The sequence below is a fragment of the Carassius carassius genome, chromosome 39 (genome assembly GCF_963082965.1).
Source record: "Carassius carassius chromosome 39, fCarCar2.1, whole genome shotgun sequence".
Taxonomy (NCBI): domain Eukaryota; kingdom Metazoa; phylum Chordata; class Actinopteri; order Cypriniformes; family Cyprinidae; genus Carassius; species Carassius carassius.
Genome location: NC_081793.1, coordinates 2,462,966 through 2,481,351, shown reverse-complemented (window position 1 = coordinate 2,481,351; position 18,386 = coordinate 2,462,966). Strand labels below are relative to the sequence as shown.

At 36.1% G+C, this 18,386-nt stretch overlaps 2 protein-coding genes across 3 annotated transcripts; one reads left to right on the top strand and one right to left on the bottom strand.

Annotated features, from left to right (window-relative positions):
• The first annotated feature begins 3,144 nt into the window (after positions 1-3,144).
• On the top strand, positions 3,145-11,277 carry tlcd3bb (TLC domain containing 3Bb). The gene is made up of 7 exons (XM_059530403.1): positions 3,145-3,785; positions 5,355-5,554; positions 5,650-5,733; positions 6,413-6,635; positions 6,728-6,823; positions 8,645-8,754; positions 10,296-11,277. Exons 2-7 carry the CDS (start codon positions 5,430-5,432, stop codon positions 10,561-10,563), a joined length of 906 nt encoding a protein of 301 aa, XP_059386386.1. The 5' UTR covers positions 3,145-3,785; positions 5,355-5,429; the 3' UTR covers positions 10,564-11,277.
• Positions 11,278-15,394: 4,117 nt separating this feature from the next.
• Positions 15,395-17,754, bottom strand: pagr1 (PAXIP1 associated glutamate-rich protein 1). Of its 2 annotated transcripts, none has more exons than XM_059530401.1 (5): positions 17,571-17,754; positions 17,256-17,430; positions 16,775-17,093; positions 15,862-15,950; positions 15,395-15,785 (listed from the first exon to the last, which is right to left on the bottom strand). In XM_059530401.1, exons 2-5 carry the CDS (start codon positions 17,416-17,418, stop codon positions 15,535-15,537), a joined length of 822 nt encoding a protein of 273 aa, XP_059386384.1. In that variant the 5' UTR covers positions 17,419-17,430; positions 17,571-17,754; the 3' UTR covers positions 15,395-15,534. The 2 variants fall into 2 exon arrangements, with proteins under 2 accessions (XP_059386384.1, XP_059386383.1); XM_059530400.1 differs by having other exon boundaries at positions 15,396-15,785; positions 17,256-17,422.
• Positions 17,755-18,386: the final 632 nt, after the last annotated feature.

Here is an 18,386-nt window from a genome sequence, read left to right as displayed (position 1 = left end):
GTGTGTGTGTGTGTTCACTGCTCTGTGTGTGTGCATTTCGGATGGGTTAAATGCAGAGCACAAATTCTAAGTATGGGTCACCATACTTGGCTGAATGTCACTTCACATGAAGGCTACATATATTTGATCGTAAAAAAAAAGTAATATTGTGAAATATTACAATTTTAAACAACTGTTTTCTATGTGAATACATTGAAAAATGTACTTGATCAAAGCTGTATTTCCAGCATCATTCCTCCAGTCTTCAGAGTCACATGATCTTCAGAAATCATTCTAATATGCTGATTTACTGTTCAATAAACATTTCTGATTATTATCAGTGTTAAAAACAGTTTTTGAACAGTTTAGAAAACTTTTTTCAGGATTCTTTGATGAATCGAAATCTCCTTGCTTCATTTAATTTGTTCATTAAATAATTCCTGACAGATCCTAAAAATGTGTATTTAAAAAGAAAAACATGTTTATTACTAATAGTGTAAAAATGTTCATGAAAATAATGTCAGAGTGCCAAAAATCTTAATAGTAGGGATGTGAACTGTCAATTCACAAACGCAGTGGTGTCCGTACAGTACTGGCCAAATAATTAAACTCCGATTGAGTTTGAGTCTAACTGTGAAGTTGTCTTCATATATACATATTACATTCAAGTGGACAAAACCTCAAAACTGGCCCGACTGCTCAGACATGACCCGCCGATGGAAAGACCCAGATTTCACCTTAACTATTAGGTGCTTGCTTCTTTTACAGGACTGTCCTGAAGAGTTATTTAGATTTACATTTTTGTTTTTGATGTTGTGTGAAATGTGATCAATCATGTAATACACCGTTGATGAACGTAGTGCTATAGCATGCTTGTTTGAGTCTAATAATTTGGCCGTGACTGTACTGTGAGGGGTTTAAAATGCACACAATTCTCTTCAGCTTCTAATCCACGTGTCCATTTAGAAGAAAACATGAGATATTGACAGTAGGAATCCTTTTTCTGAGACACACGACTAGGAAACTCAAAGACAGGGCTAATAGGATGTGTACTTCAGATATGTCCTCGTGTTATTTCTCTGAACAGCAGGCCGTCTGTTGTTACTGCTTCTTCGAAGACTTTTAGCAAATGCTCTTTTGTAGAAGATTGCTTTTCTTTCTTTTTCTGTTGTGAATGTGTGAACGGCGCATTTAAAGAAGGGCTTAAAGATGTACGCTTAAGTAAAACCCGAGGAAATCGAACTCTTTACTAGCTCAAGGTTTAAAAACAATGGAGAAAAGACTCGTCATGGTTCTTGGTTTTGTACTGGAGTGGTTTGTTTGATCAGTTTAGTGTTGGTACTGTATATCTGGTTATTCATGAGCTTAATTTTAATGAGATTTGTTCTTCCTGTGTAGAAATGTAGTCGTTGTTAAAAGCTTCAGATCATATTTAGGTTCCTTATTTAAATTTAGCATTAAGCTGAAATAATACCTCTAATCTCTGTACAGCTCTGGCAATGCATCTCAATGCCTTATTGTATCTAGCGCATTTAATTCGTCAAACACTATTAAAATGATAGTCGATGAACCGGTAAAAAAAAAGCAAAAAAAAAAAAAAAAGCAAAGTAGAATAATAATGGGATGTATTTATATTTATATTTTTATATTTCTTAAAAGTATGCATGTCTATAAACAGAGCAAAACAAATTGTTGATGCTTACCATGATCATGGATATTATGTTATTATTTTGTAGATGATGTAGATCATGTTATCATTTTGTAATTTTGACTATTAAAAGGAAATGGAGTAATCATATCTTGGGTCATGTGATTTGTGTGTTTGTACAGTTCAGTGCACAGACCTCCAGTTCAACCCAATCATATTTGTCCGTCTAAAATAATAATCCATATGGGGATTCCTAAACGGGGTCGGTGAGAAAACAGGAAAAGCAAGACCAAACCCTGTGATGCTTGCTGATTTTCCTGAAGATGAATCTTTGTCTCTTTATGTTGTAATTTATCCTGAGCACATCAATAATTCATGCAGCTTTGATGTGATCAAATGTGGAAGCTGGAATGTTGCCCATCCAGATCTCAGGACTGCAGGAGTCAATATTTGTGCCCTATCACTCATTTCTCATGATAGGCATTACAATACATCCTTGCAGCGCTTCAACACGTGTTCAACCAAGAGATAAATTACAGCGATTGATACAAGGTTGCACTGATATGCCTCAGACATTCTGGATAAAGGTTTACCCTATAAACCATAACATTTCAGATTAATTTAGCATGGATTCCTTTCTTTATTCTGGGTTTAAATCTTACATGGACTTGTATAATATACTGAACTGCATGTTGATCGTCTAAGTTACATGTATTTGCATATTAGACTGTGATTTGGTCGTTATGCTTGCATATATGTAAACATCTATAGCCATATTTTCTAGTGTTGTAATGTTTAATTTCCTGTAATTTCTCTGATTTATTATTTATAGGAAAAAGTATTTAAATATGACATTTTGGTGGATTGCATTTATTTACCCCCCCCATAAAAGTGTGTTTTTATATGCATTCAGATTTTGCAGCCTTTTTAACTTCCTTCACGACTGTTGTAATGTTAAAATTAGCCATACTTTTTTTTTTTGTGACTTTTACACAAGAACGTCAAAAATAAACTCGTATGGCATTTAATGTAAAAAAGAAAAAAAATGTTTGCATTATTGAAAAAGATGAGTATGTTTAATTTGGAAACAATTTCATACCAATTGTTAAAAAAAAAAAAAAAAAAAAAAAAAGAGTATTGGAATATTACATTTGCCATAATTGCTTTTAGAGAGTTAGTTCACCGGAAAATGAAAATTGTCATTAATAACTTAACTTAAAATTTTCATTTTTCGGTGAACTAACCCTTTAAGATTTAGTAGCTTAGAATCGATTAGGCTTGTTTAGTAGGCTACTAAATGTGAATTTTTGTTTAAATAATTTCTAATAATCGAATCATCATTAGAACAGTTTCTAATAATTTTCTTCATGAATTCATAATTGCTGTCCCCTGGCTGCTCGTATTCCATAAAAGTTTGCATATGCTCAATCCATTCAGTGTTTGAGAAGTCCAAAAGAGTCATTTATTTTATTAGATGCATTCAGACTTAATTCGAGTCTTAAAATGTAAAGCTACCAATGCCAAACACACTACTCCAAAATCAAAGGGTATCATATCTTTATTCCAGGACTAGGCAGACTGTAGATGCATGAAAGAACATCAAATGTTTCCATCAGTATGGGAAGAGTTTTGGATACATTTAGACTCGAGGGATTGCCGCTGACGTTTTTATTCGTTTTCCCCAAAGCACTGCCAGAATCTTCTGACAAACAATTAGCAGATCCCACATGCGATCTCATTTTGTTCTCCTGAGGGACGAACTCATTGTTTTTGTCGGACGGTCTGACGCTGATCTCGAGCCACACAGCAGCAGCGACTGGTTGCGTCTGTTTCGGGAGGCTCACGCGACGCGTTATTGATCAGGAGCCGCTTGATTTATCCGGTAATGCAAGCAGTGCGGATGGTGATGGAGGCGCGCGCTGCTGTCCTCTGCGTGATCGATCATGTAGCTTCATATCAGGTTGCAGACCGGACTTCATCGAGCAGCTCTAGTGACTGAAGCATCGCTAAACCGAGAGATTTCCGAGCGGGGGACTGAACGGAAAGCAGCTACCACAGAATTATTTACCGCAAAGACACCGCAAGTACTCCGCACAAACCATGTCAGTGTGCACAACATGCAGCGGGACGCGAGCGTCGGCAGGCCGCTGAGCGTCACGTATGTTCATTCATTTGTTCATTCAGATCATGTCGCTTAATATGATTGTTAGTTCGTGTGGCAGCAGCGGTGGGTAACGTTAATCACAATGCAGCCGAGCATTGTTATTCGTTTGTCATGCAAATACACGAGCATTGTCTTCCATCAACCAATAACGTGACATTTCGAGAGAGGAACGTCGATATGCACGTTTGTCACGTCGTTATGGTTTGTGTGAAAGAATGGTCGACCATTTTGTGTGTAGATTGAGATACTTTTCTTCTTAAACCAGCGGTTTTTTTTTTTTTTTGTGATTACATGATAGCGCATTGCGCATTTTTGCCTGTTCCTGAGCCGGGCTTCACGTGCTTTTGTTACATCAGCTGATTTACGATCTGTAGATGAGACTCGAATGAAAGAATGCTCGGCTGAAATATTCATGTAATAACTGTTTAATGAAGAGCACTGTGAAGCTGTAGAGAAGCGTGATTGCTGCGTGCAGAGCTCAAATGCTTTAATGATGTGTGTTTGTGTGTGTGTGTGTGTGTGTATATATATATATATATATATATATATATATATATATATATATATATATATATATATATATATATATATATATTAGTGTTCTTTTAAAAATTGTTGGTTTTTCAGAAATTTGTATACATTTATTAATATATTCTGTAGATATTATTGTATTATGGGGCTAATTATTTATTTTATATTTAATATATTTATAGAAATGTATGTAATACACACACACACACACACACATATGTGTGTGTGTGTGTGTGTGCTAAATGCTCTTCTTACTAACTTCATGAATAGTAATAGTAATTCTAGTATAGTACAGTATTAATAGGCCTATATTCAAACACAATAAATGTATAATAATGATAATAATAATTTAACTTAATTTATAAAAAATGTAATTTTTTGCGGTTCTGTAGCTTTTTTAATTATATATTTATATATAATATAAATTTGTAACAATTTTAAACAATATTTTATCTGCTTAATACTTTAATACATTGCTATATATTTTAAAATACATTGCATATATATATATATATATATATATATATATATATATGCATGCCTCAAATTCATAAAATAGTTTGAAGAGTGCCAATTAGCACAGGTAATGTAGGCCTATTTTAGTATGTATGTAATGCATTTATTATAATACAATGCATTTATTTAGTGTATTGTTCATGTATAATATTGAAAATGCTTTTTGTGTAACAGTCATCATTTGTATTAGGTCATATTGTATTAATAAAGGTCATGTGTGATCCAGGGCAATAAATGCAGGATATTATTGACTCTGATTCTGGCTGTGACATGTGACTCGGTTTGCATGTGTTAGACTTATGTTGCTTGTGACTGGCCACATGTGGTACCATATGGGGCGTACATAATAACTTGGTTTATGCAACACATTTGGGACTCAGGAGAATCCATTTTCCCTTCCTTGTTTGAGATGAGAGCTGTTCTGTATAATTGCTCTTCTGATTTGAATAGCTACTTGCTGTCCAGTCGTTTGTTTTTACATAACCCTTCAGGTTCTGAAGCTGTGTTTGGTTTCAGAAGCGGGAGCCGGACAGGAGAACTGTGGAGGGCTTTTCTGACCACGGTAATATCAGAGTTCACCTACGAGGCACCATGTTGTCCATCTTAGCAGCGGGGTCTGTGTTTTTCCCAGGCCTTTTCCTCTTGTCTAAGCATTGTCTCAAATCTATCCCGGGACTGCGGTGGAATGAGGGCGATGCTGTCATTGTTTCAGCCAGGTAAACATGGGTCAGGTTTGGCCAGGAGTAGATAGTGACATTTCCAACTGTCTTTGGATAGATCGAAACTTTTGGTGTATTATTATGTTTTTAAGGTTGGTGTCGTCCATCCAAGCTATTATGGCTTCTACGGCTGGTTACATCATCTCCACATCCTGTCAGGACATCATTGAGGACCAGTAGGTGCAACCCTCATCACTTTCTGCCATAAAATCAATGTGTATCAAATCTTAATCAAAACCGTTTTGGTGCTCTTTGTTCCTAATCACAAGAGACATAATGTGAACCTATTGATTTGTTAATGTATTTGTCAGTCAGTTCGTTTTAAATGCATAAAGGGTAAAAATAGAGTTATGAGGGTGTATTTGTGCAGTCAGGCTTTAATGTGCTGAAGCTATGAACATGGTTTACTGTATTTTTGATCAAATAAATATAGCCAACCCTAAACTTTTGAATGATTTGAATATTTGATAATTAACTAAATATATAACTTTATAATGGCTTTATATAGTACATGGAAATACACGTCTTTCTTTACATCTTTAAAAACGGGATCAAAGTTTTCAAACGCCCCAGTGGGGGATAATTGAAAGTAATCTGTACTAGCAGAGAATATAATCAATAAAATAATCATAACAACATAAAATTCTTGATTTCAACTGATTGCATTTAATATGCATTTAAACTATTATACATTTTCATTTAATTCCAAATGAGATGCATGTTAGTATCTCTAAACATTACATTGAGTTAATAATTTTCATAAGTATTTTTTTTTCCCACTTTTTCCCAAAGAAAGTCATAGACCTGCTTTCCTTACTGATTCTCAGCCCATCAGTCTGTGTGTTTCTTTCTCAGGCATTGGCTGACCAGCTCCTACATCCTGTTCGCTGTGCCGTACTTTGTGTATGACATCTACGCCATGTTCCTGTGTTACTGGTACAAGCTCCAGGTCAAAGGTCACGAGGTGGACAACGGCTCCAAATCCAAGGCTTTGGCGTTGAGAGGCTACCTGCGGCGAGAGTTCCTCATGATCCTGCATCACGTGGTCATGGTCACCGTCTGCTTCCCCATCTCTGTGGTAAATCGACTACGTTTAAAAAAAAACAGAAACTCAAGTTTTTAGAGAATCTGTTCGTACTCAGATCTGCTCTCTCTCATGTTCTCTTCTAGTTTTGGAGGCAGGGAAAGGGTGATTACTTCCAGGGTGTCATGTTCCTGGCTGAGCTCAGCACACCGTCCGTCTGTCTGGGCAAAATCCTCATCCAGGTACATTCGTTATTGATTAGATGAGTGCTGTGGTATTTTTACCCTGATTCATCATTCTCTGCTTCAGCCTTAACAATGTGTGTGTTACATTAAGCACAACACCAGTTATGTCGTACTTTAATATATTATTCATAGTAAAGTGTGTTTACAGAAGTGCTGACTTGACATATGCAAGCCTGGCCTGTTTTTACAAAGTTACAAAACAAGAAAAAAATAGAAAGAAAGAAAATGATGATACCATTTGTTAAATCTAATGCCGTTGTTATGTCAAAGCTTATTTGTAAAAAAAAAAAAAAAAAAAAAAAAAAAAAATTTTTCTTGCAATTCTGTAAAACAGGCTTAATTATGAGAGATGAAGTCACCATTAAATTGTATTTATTTATTTAATTTTACAAAATGTGCCCTTGTATAAAATTTTATCTTTATCTAAATTTTAAAATCTTAAAGGTATATATTTAAAAAGAGAGCCACTTTCAAGATTATGCTTCTTAACACACTTAAGTATACATACATTAAAAGTTTTACTTAAAAATGCATTTTAAATCATGATGTTTTAATAACCTTTGGCATGTTTAAAGAAGTTCACTTATTTCAACGTGTTGGGTAACATACTAATGTGCATTTTAAGTACTTGATTATCATTTTAACAGTGGTGCTATTTAATATTACATTTAAAGTTACTAGATTTTAAGTGTACTGAATGCAACTTCATTATTACAAATATATTTGTATTTACCATAAATGCTTGTCAACACCTCAGGCAGTTTACTTAAATCATATTTCAAAGACAATCGAGGCATTTAAGAAATTACATATAAATATGTACTTAAGTCCTACTTAAATGGGTCATAAAAGCACTCTTAAGTTGAACTAATTATCATTAAATAAATATGCGGTAAAGTATCTGAAAACATTACATTCAGTTCACACTTAAGTATATTATTTTAAAGTTTATTTTTTCCATAAAAAGTAATAATTTTAATTCTTTTCTGTTCACAAGTATAACTTTATATCTTACACAAAACGAGATATTTTGAATAATGTTTTAGTTTTTTTGTGTGTCCATTCAATGAAACCCAGTGAGGGTCCAAACACATTTTTATTTTCTGTTGTGATCCTTAGGAAAAATGTCTATGCTTTTTAAACTTCTTTTAATAAAAGATGTGTTAGGGCTGACCGTGTTCTGTTAGATTAAGTTACATGTGTCTTATTGCTCTTCCCCATCACCCTCTCAGAGCCTCATGTCCACAGCTGTCTCTCAATATAGCTCCTGAATTTAGATGAAATTTAACACTTGATATAATACCCACCCTCCTCCAGCCTCCAGTGTCTGGAATAACACAGTTTAGCTTGGTACTGAGCCAGATGAGAGGATGTGTGTTCACTGCTGAGTGTTCAACATACGCGTGGATCAGTTACATGCTACAAATCCAACATTACAATTCCTTAAAGGCGAAATGTGCTATTGATCTGTCATTAATGGCAGCCATAATGATAGTTTCCTGACAGGTTTCCAAAAACCTGTACTGATGCCACAGTAGGGGTGTAGATCACTAAGCTTAAATGGATCGTAAAATATCACTAAATGGCATTAAATGAAGTGTTCAGAAAGAGGTCAACCTTGAAGTAGAAAATGAAAAATGAAACGATATAAATGTAGGGTATGACCCATTTATTCTCAACACTGTGTGAAGTGGTGCGTTTTATAATCAATCGCACTGATTCTTTTTCTTCTAGCTCATTTTCCCTTCTTTCATCAAGTTGTGTTGCTTATTCTCTCTCTCTCTCTTTGTCTTTGTCTCTCTCTTTTTCGCTCTTAAGTACAAGCAGCAGCACACGCTTCTTCACAAAGTGAATGGAGCTGTAATGCTGATCACTTTCTTCCTTTGTCGAGTCCTTCTCTTCCCTTATCTCTACTACGTTTACGGAAGGTATGTCTCTCTTGAAGCGTTTGAAGGAATAGTAAAAAAAAAAAGAGAATTCCATCATTATTTACTCACCCTCATGAATTTCAAAACCTATCTACTGTTATTTTTATATTTGATGGAAGACAAAATTAGCATTTTAGGAAAAAATCTATCCATCCATTAATCTATCCATCCATCCATCCACCCACCCACCCATCCATCCATCCATCCACCCACCCATCTGTCTATCTGTCTATCTATCCTTTTGATCCTTTCGTTCTATCTATCTATCTATCCTTTTGTTCTATCATTCTATCATCCATTCGTCTGTCTATCTGTCCGTCTATCAATCTATCTGTTTTATCTATCCATCTGTTTTATCCACACATCCACCCATCCATCCTTTCATTCTATCATTCTATCATCCATCCGTCCAATCTGTTTTATCCATCTTCCATCCATCATCCATCTATCGTTCTATTGTTTTTTTGTTCTATCATCCATCCATCCGTATGTACGTCCATTCATCTATCTATCTGTCGTCTATCAATCTATCTGTTTTCATCCATCCATCCTTTCATTCTATCCTTTTGTTATATCATTCTATCATCCATTCATCCATTTGTCTATCTGTCCATCTGTCTATCAATCTATCTGTTTTCATCCATCCATCCATTCATCCATCCTTTCGTTCTATCATTCTATCATCCATAGGTCAATTCGTCTATCTATCCATCTGTCTTATCGATCTATCTGTTTTATCTATCCATCTGTTTCATCCATCCATCCGTCCTTTTGTTCTATCATTCTATCATCCATCCATCTATCTGTCTATCGATCTATCTGTTTTATCTATCCATCTGTTTTATCCATCAATTCATCCATCCATCCATCCATCCGTCCTTTTGTTTTATCATTCTATCATCCATTTGTCTATCTGTCCATCTGTCTATCGATCTATCTGTTTTATCTATCCATCTGTTTTATCCATCCATCCATCATTCTATTGTTTTTTTTGTTCTATCATCCATCCATCAGTCCGTCAATCTGTCTGTCTATCAGTCTATCCGTGTTATCCATCCATCCATCCATCCATCATTCTATTGGTTTTTTTGTTCTATCATCCATCCATCAGTCCGTCAATCTGTCTGTCTATCAGTCTATCCGTGTTATCCATCCATCCATCCATCCATCCATCCATCATTCTATTGTTTTTTTTGTTCTATCATCCATCCATCAGTCCGTCAATCTGTCTGTCTATCAGTCTATCCGTGTTATCCATCCATCCATCCATCCATCATTCTATTGGTTTTTTTGTTCTATCATCCATCCATCAGTCCGTCAATCTGTCTGTCTATCAGTCTATCCGTATTATCCATCCATCCATCCATCCATCCATCCATCATTCTATTGGTTTTTTTGTTCTATCATCCATCCATCAGTCCGTCAATCTGTCTGTCTATCAGTCTATCCGTGTTATTCATCCATCCATCCATCCATCATACACAGTGCTTTAAATCTTGGATTATCACTGGATTATTATTGTATTTTGGCACCCTGTCCAGGTACGCCTCTATCCCCTTCTACCGGGTTCCTCTCACGGTGCCCTGGCAGTGTAATCTGGGAGCGGCTCTGCTCATGGCCCCGCAGCTCTACTGGTTCTCCCTGATCTGCAGGGGGGCCTTTCGCCTGTTCACCGGCAGCTCCTCGCGCTCCCGCAAACCCACGGCTCCGCTCAAGCCAGATTACGAAGGACACGAGCCGCTGCCTCAGTCTGCTAACGGATACAGTTCACGGATGATGGGTCGGGACAAGCCCACAATGTCGCACTGAGGGGAGGAGACTATGCTAATGAGACTAAGCAAAGAATAAAGAGGATTGGATGAATGCAGAGCAGAAGGGCAGGCTGCCAAGGAAGTACACAGAGTGATTAAAGAAGTACTGAAATGGACTAGACGCCCTGTAACACATTACAGCACAGCATTATGTTTAGTTACAGGGCCTGTGTACTGTAAATAAGACATGCTTTAGTAGATCAAGGGAAGCAAAAATGCCGGAAAAATCAGTGGAAGTGTCCACACAGCGGCCAGATGTGTGTCACATCACACCTGAGGCAATAAGTGCATATTTTATGTGAGAAAATTTCTGAACCAAGACAAGCACTTTTTGTTTGAGGCACTTTTGAAGGGTCACCGAATGTCAGACTGGGGCTGAGGTCTCGTGCCTGAGGTCTGTTCTTTGCATATATTTCTGTAGTGTTGCAGATGCATTGTTCATAGAAATGTCCTCGATTATTATATTTAGACTGGTCTACAAAGAGCAACCCGAGGCGTCCCAAGCGCATTATCAAGCTTGACTAGGTCTATAGATTTCAGCTGAAATGCCTCTCGTTGGGTTTAAAGGGACAGTTCACCCAAAATGAAAATGTACCCACTCCTCTTTAGATGCTGTATTATTTTATTTGTGAAACACAGATTTGAGATGTTTGGCAGAATGTCTGAGCTGCTCTTTTTGTTCCAACATGTAAAAAAAAAAACCTCCATAAAATGACCAAGATTTTTTTTTTTTTTAACAAATGCAGTAAATTGATCAAAAATCACAGTAAAAAGATTTATAATGTTACACAAGTTTTCTATTTAAAAATAAATGCTAGTCATTGAACTTTCTGGAAAAAAATCTTTAATATTATGCTGATTTTTAAAAATTAAATAGTATAAAAATATTAAGTAGCAAAAAACAATTTCAACATTAATAATAATAATAAATGTATCTTGAACGGCAAATCAGCATATTAGAATGATTTTTGTAGATCATGTGACACTGAAGACTGGAGTAATGAAACTGAAAATACAGCTTTGAGATCACAGCAATAAATTCAATTTTTAAATATTTTAAAACAAATCCAGCTATTATAAATTGTAATAATATTTCACAAAATTATATGTATTTTGATCAAATAAATGCAGTCTTGTGAGCATTTGATGGTAGTGTAAGTATATTAAAATTAAGGCCAGTAGTATAATTATAATTCTATACCGCTTTGTCTAAATAAATACAAAATGAAACCCTAAAGACAGAATGAAAAATGGATAATAATTTTGAGGTTTGCTAAAATTACATTTAACAGAGTTACACATGACTCCAAAATTGGATTTACAAGTCTGTTCCGTACATATTTTAGTATCGCTGAAATGCTATTTTATTTATTATTCATTTGAATAGGTTTTTATGTTGTGTTTTCCATTTTAATTTTAGTTAAATATTTAGTAATTTTGTTTTGTTTTTTATAAATGTTTATTTTAGTACATTAGTTTAAATTAAAATACAAGAGATATTGCCTTGGCAGCTAACTGAAATAAAATCAAGTTTAAGTTTTCTTATATATTCTTATATATAATTTCTTCATACATACATACATACATACATGTATATATATATATATATATATATATATATATATATATATATATATATATATATATATATGTGTGTTTTTAATATTTATTTTAATGTAATTTTTCTTCAAGTAACTTTTTTTTTTTATGGTTTAAATTTTGATTAAATCAGTAAAACTTTGATAACTCTGCACAAGACTGTAATGTAGCGCATAAATCATCTGTTTGGATGGAAAACAGTAGCTCGACATTTTACCAAGTGTCTACTTTTGTGTTTCACAAAAATAAAATAAGGAGATAAATATGTGACCCTTAAGTCTCTGATCTATCTGATCTGATCTCTGATCTCTTGGTCTATTTGGAGCAATAGCCAAAAAACAAACATTGTATGGGTCAACATTTCTGATTTTTCTTTTATGCAAAAAATCATTAGGATATTAGGTAAAGATCATGTTCCATGAAGATATTTAGTAAATTTCCTACCATAAATATATCAAAACCTAATTTTTGATAAGTAATATGCATTGCTAAGAATTCATTTGGACAACTTTAAAGGCAGTTTTTCTCAATATTTTGATTTTTTTTTTTGCTCCCTCAGATTCTAGATGTTCACATAGTTGTATCTCAGCCAAATATTGTCCTCCTAACAAACCACACATCAATGGAAAGGTAATGTATAAATCTCAATTTTCAAGAAACTGACCCTTATGAATGGTTTTGTGGTCCAGGGTCACATATGACATTTGATTCATTTTTATTTTTGCTGAACTGTTCCTCTACCAGAGCTGATCCATGAAGGATCAAATGAAAGACAAAGCCACATCAAATCTAATGAAACCCTGTCTGTCAGAAACAAAGAGGCAGCTCAGGGTTTGGGAATGTATTATTTTGTACATGCTCAGAAAACTAGCGTCACACCTAATGGAAGATAGCCTTGAATGTTCTCTGATTCGACCTGTGATCCACCGTACGGTGGCTTTAAACGCAGTTTTACCATGAAAATTATTCAATGTTTGTAGTTAGCTTTACAGTATCCCTACTATATCCTCTTTAAACCGAGTCACGAGTCCTAAAACCCTGCATATGTTTGTGATCAAATATATATTAAGCTGCCTTATCCCTGAGGAAACAAACTCTTATTCTTGATCTTTTGGCCAGAGGTGAGTTTCCTCCACTCAAACAAATGTGATCCTTTACATAGTCAATGTGAAATTTATTTGCACTTTATTTATTTCGTGCGTCTCACAGTTGCTGTTATTTATTATGGTTTGTTGGAGGATATTTATGGTTCTGAATTCTTTTCAGCCTATCAGTCTCGGGTTTTTGTTGTTTATGGGTCATTCAAACCATCTAATCTCTGTCTAGTCATAAATCAAGGATTCATTAGCAGATGAGTTTGGCCTAGAATGTTTTATTTGATTACACCGCTTGCGAGTTCAACTGTACCACTTATCAAACAGGAATGAATAACATTGCAAAGGAAGTTTCTGAAGATACCTAAACTTAAAATGAGTCTACCTAAACGCAAAATGTCTATTGGGTATATGACTTTGCATGTGTATATTCCGTCTTTGTCACTTGTGAACCCTCTGTAATGTGCTCCAATATTGAGCGAAAATCCAAACTATTTAACCCTAGTGAACGGCAACGACTGCTTCTGACGGTTTTCTGTTGGAAGGCAATTATGTTTAGTTGATTTGACTTCTTTTTTCCCCCATATGTAAACCTGTTAACATGAGTACAAATGAAAGCACTGTTGTAATTCAGTCTCATTGCAGAAATATATACTCTTGTCTCCTATGCTGCATGTTATAATGTTTCTTCTCCTGGTCCATTTGTGAACGTGCTGTACGGGGTTTAATCCAGACCTCGATAATGTCGAGCATGAGTCTCGGTGTCTGCCATCATGACCTCTGCGGAGACATCTGGAATTAAAACCAGCTTAGAAAACGGATCAGGATTTTCACGTCAAATGTCCTCTTGATTCCTCTTAATTTGACAGCCTGTACCAGACGGGTAATGTTTTCAATCCAGACAACGCAATCGAGGCTAACAGGCCACAAAATGCTTCATGCTATTATCCATCTTTTCTCCCTTCGCAGAATCGTTTATGCACTGAATAGAAAGTCTGGGAGATTTCTGATTTCAACAGCAGATGTAATCGTTTCTAATGGCTTGATAAGGATTGTTGAAATTCAGAAATCATTCTGAACGAATCATTCAGAAACAGTTTGCTTACAAATCAGACTTGTGGCTAGGCTTGTGAACAGGTTTATATGGAAGCTTGTTTCCAGCATGGAATAAAAATATAAAGCAGGTCATTTCAACTTCATATCTCACAATGCACTTTATTCTCAGTATAAATCTCACAATTACAAATTAAAAACTTTGAATTGCAAGTTTAGACGTCTTAATTCGGACTTTTTTGCACCCTATGAATTCTAAGTTTACATCTTAAAATTTTGAGGAAGTTCTTCATTTCTCTGAATTTACATATACTCGCAATTCTGACTTTTTTTTAATAGCAGAAATTGGAGTTTACATCTCTCTATTCAATTTTAAAATTCTGACAAAATTATTTGTTTCATCAGAATTCAGTTTCATATTGTATCTGTGTTTTTTCTCCCTCTGTATGTTCTTGCAGTTTTGAGAACTTGCATTGCGAGATATAAGGGGAAGTTGTGGCCTAATGGTTAGAGAGTCGGACTCCCAATCGAAAGGTTGTGAGTTCGAGTCCCGGGCCGGCAGGAATTGTGGGTGTGGGGAGTGCATGTACAGTGCTCTCTCCACCTTCAATACCACGACTTAGGTGCCCTTGAGCAAGGCATCGAACCCCCAACTGCTCCCCGGGCGCCGCAGCATAAATGGCTGCCCACTGCTCCGGGTGTGTGCTCACAGTGTGTGTGTGTGTGTGTTCACTGCTCTGTGTGTGTGCACTTTGGATGGGTTAAACGCAGAGCACAAATTCCGAGTATGGGTCACCATACTTGGCTGAATGTCACTTCACTTTCACTTTCACTTATAAACTTGCGTTTCTGAGGAAAAAGTCTGAATTGTGAGATAAAAAAAAATTCACGACTGCAAGAAAAAAATTCTGAAGAATAATGGGGTAAAAAGTTGCAATTACTTTTTAAATATATTTATTGCATGGCAAAAAATCTGCTTCCAGAAGTTTAGCCAAAACAGAAAATAGTTATTTACTATTTCTAAGGAAAAAAAAAACAGCAGGACACCAGCAGCTAAGCATTCATTTATTTATTCACATAGAAAATAAAAAATCAGAATAAAAAAGACATCAGTAAAATAGTAGCATCTCATTTGTAGCATCAATGCAAAACGATGAATTCTGACGATTTAGGATATAAACCCTAAAAAAGCCGGCATTCAGTCGAGCAGTCTGTTGTTCCCCTCAGTATCTCCTCTGTCTGGGACTGAAGACAGTGCTGGGGTCGCTGTCTCGCTCTCGCTCTTTTTCCCGCTCTCGCTGACTGTTGGGCGATAAGGGCTTTTCCACGACAGGCCCCGCTCGCGCTTTATCGCTTTTAAAAAGATCACGACCTGTCCTTAGAATCTGCTCCTCGATTTTTCTGTGACGCTTCATGTCTGACAGCACTTTGTCCAGCCGAGCCTCGCGCTTGACCGAAGAACGAGCAGAGGAACCTGGACAAGAGAGGAAAGATGAACACAAGTCAGCATCATTCATTTTCAACAGATGTGGAAAAATGTTTGATCATACCTGGTGTTCTGCGGCGACTGAGAAAAGAGTTTTTAGGAGTTGACAATGTCTGTTCCTCATCGAAATCAAATTCAGTTGGTGTGAGGGCCCTGCAGAACATATGAATCAATAAAAGTACTACATTCTTTTTCATTTACAAATGTATATTATATATGCACACACACACACACACACACATTGAGTAAATACTGGCGTCTCATTTAAACACAATACTGGGCAGGTTTGGAATAATTAAGATCTTGAGTCTCCTCTGCTCATTAAGGATGCATTTATTTGATCAAAAATACTGTAAAATATTATTACAATTTGTAATATATTTGAAGGTGTAATTTAATGCACAGCTGTATTTTCAGCATCATAACTCCAGTCTACAGTGTCACATAGTCTTCAGAAATCATTTTAAAGAGCAGATTTGATTCTATTATGTTATTTGTGTGCTATTATAATTATTTTCAGTTATTATTGCTGCTTGTTAGTTAGTAATAACAGATCTTATTATCAGTATTTAAACAGTTTTGATGCTTCGTATTTTTGTGATTCATTTTTTCAGGATTCTTTGACGAACAAACAGCATTTATTTTTAAACAGATTGACTAAGTTTCTGTCATTTTTGATTCATTTAATGAGTCTTTGCTGAATAAAAGTACTAATTTCTTTTAGAAAAATACTTTTGAATAGTAGTGCATCCACAAAATACTTTTCAATGTTTTCAACATTGATAATAATCAGAAATGTTTCTTGAGATGCATATTAGAATGATTTCTGAAGATCATGTGACACTGAAGACTGGAGAAACATCTATTTTACATTGTAACAGGTGTAATATTTAACAATATTACTGTATTTGTGATCAAAGAAATGCAGCCTCTTTCTGAACTTTCGTGTGTGTGTGTGTGTGTGTTTTCTGACTCACTTGTGCTGGTTCTCGTCGTCTTTGGCCTCCTGCGAGTCTTCTCCATCTCTCTCAGGTGAGGGGGTCCGAGGAGGGGTCGGAGGTCGGCGTGGGAGCGGTTCCCACTTCAGCTCCAGCATCTCTCCTTTGGCTAGGATCTCATACAGCCGCTTGATCTCCTCAGGAGCAGGCATCCAGTCCTTGGTGTCCTCCATCTCCTCATCGCTGTATGGGATTTCCCAGTCGTCCTCAGTCTGCTGCCGCTCTCCTTTACAGCCTCCATTCATCTCTGCATCTCTCTGCTCCTCTGCATCCATGCATCCTTTTTCTCCTTCTACATCTTTCATAGAAGTGTGAATGGAAAACTTTAAGCATAATGTGCATGCTATGCAACAATGTGCAATAGAAAAAAACCTATACATCTTTCATGGTTTTTTAGCATCATACTCCAAGGTGCATTGAGAAAAAAGAATGCAGAAGTCATGGTGTGCGCCGTGCATACTTGCGTCATCCTCTGTTTTAGTATCTTTTGGTGCTTCATTAGTCTCCTCTCGTTTATCTTCCTCTTTTTCTTCCTGTTTTCCCGCGGGTTCCTCCTGTTCACTCACTCCCAGAGATTCCACTCGCTCCGCTAGAGAGCCCTGCGCGTCCTCTGCCGCCTGCATCTCACTGCAAACCTGCAACGAAACGAGTCGAGCTCAGATGCATGTCAGTTCCTGACTAACGTTAGTCGCGCGCACTCGCTTAGCGTCATTCAGAAACATTCGATAGGATCATTTTATAATGAACAGAAATGAAGAGGTGGGTGCAAACTTACAGTTTTTCCACTACTCCACTACTGTTATAAACAGCTCCGCTGGATAACAAAACGCACCAATGTGCTATTATTTCTGAAAATAATACTGCATTAATTATTCCGGTCTGTTGTCACGTTTGTTTATTTCGGCGCCTTGACGTCATTCGGCGATGTCCCGGATGAGAGGATCCGCCCACAGCGCCACCACGCGCTCGAATGACCGACTTATAAAACACCTTTATGGAAGAACGAGGTTGCTATGGCGTTCTTATTTATTAACATATGTACATATTTATTAACATACGTATGGAACGTTCTCCTGAATATTTTTAGTAAGACATTCGTCTAAGATGGTTTAGAAAGCATTCCAGAGTAACATTCCCATAATATCTACCAAATAATAAAAAAGGCAGGTTCACATACATACATCACATGACTAAAAACGTTTTGAGAACATTTCAGAGATAACATTGTTTGCAAAACATTCCTGCGGATGCTAGGTTGTACTGGGTGGTTGCTAGCGTATTATAAGTAGTTACCAGAATGTTATGAGGGTAAAATCTTTAGACAAGAGAAATGGATTGTGAATAAGGCTAAATGCTTTATTACATACTTTGTCAAGGGAAATACATTTTATTTATATCCTTTTCATTAAACACTTACAGTAAGTCATATGTCCTGTGCATTTTTTTTTAAAGAGAGAGTTTTTACCATTTCTGTACCACATACCACACAATATAATATTTGGTTTTAAAGGCCTAACGTCCATTTCGTGAATCAATCATACTTTTGAATCGAATCTTCTCAAAGAACCGGTTAACAAATCGCGATTTGTGA

What these genes read in the sequence shown, in the direction of transcription:
- tlcd3bb (XM_059530403.1), top strand. Translation starts at nt 5,430, where the DNA reads ATGTTGTCCATCTTAGCAGCGGGGTCTGTGTTTTTCCCAGGCCTTTTC. An exon ending in GCTGTCATTGTTTCAGCCAG is followed by an intron (nt 5,555 to 5,649) that starts GTAAACATGGGT and finishes TATGTTTTTAAG; the next exon opens with GTTGGTGTCGTCCATCCAAG. An exon ending in TCTGCTTCCCCATCTCTGTG is followed by an intron (nt 6,636 to 6,727) that starts GTAAATCGACTA and finishes GTTCTCTTCTAG; the next exon opens with TTTTGGAGGCAGGGAAAGGG.
- pagr1 (XM_059530401.1), bottom strand. Translation starts at nt 17,418, where the DNA reads ATGCAGGCGGCAGAGGACGCGCAGGGCTCTCTAGCGGAGCGAGTGGAA. An exon ending in TAAAACAGAGGATGACGCAA is followed by an intron (nt 17,094 to 17,255) that starts GTATGCACGGCG and finishes CTTCTATGAAAG; the next exon opens with ATGTAGAAGGAGAAAAAGGA. An exon ending in CAGTCGCCGCAGAACACCAG is followed by an intron (nt 15,786 to 15,861) that starts GTATGATCAAAC and finishes TCTCTTGTCCAG; the next exon opens with GTTCCTCTGCTCGTTCTTCG.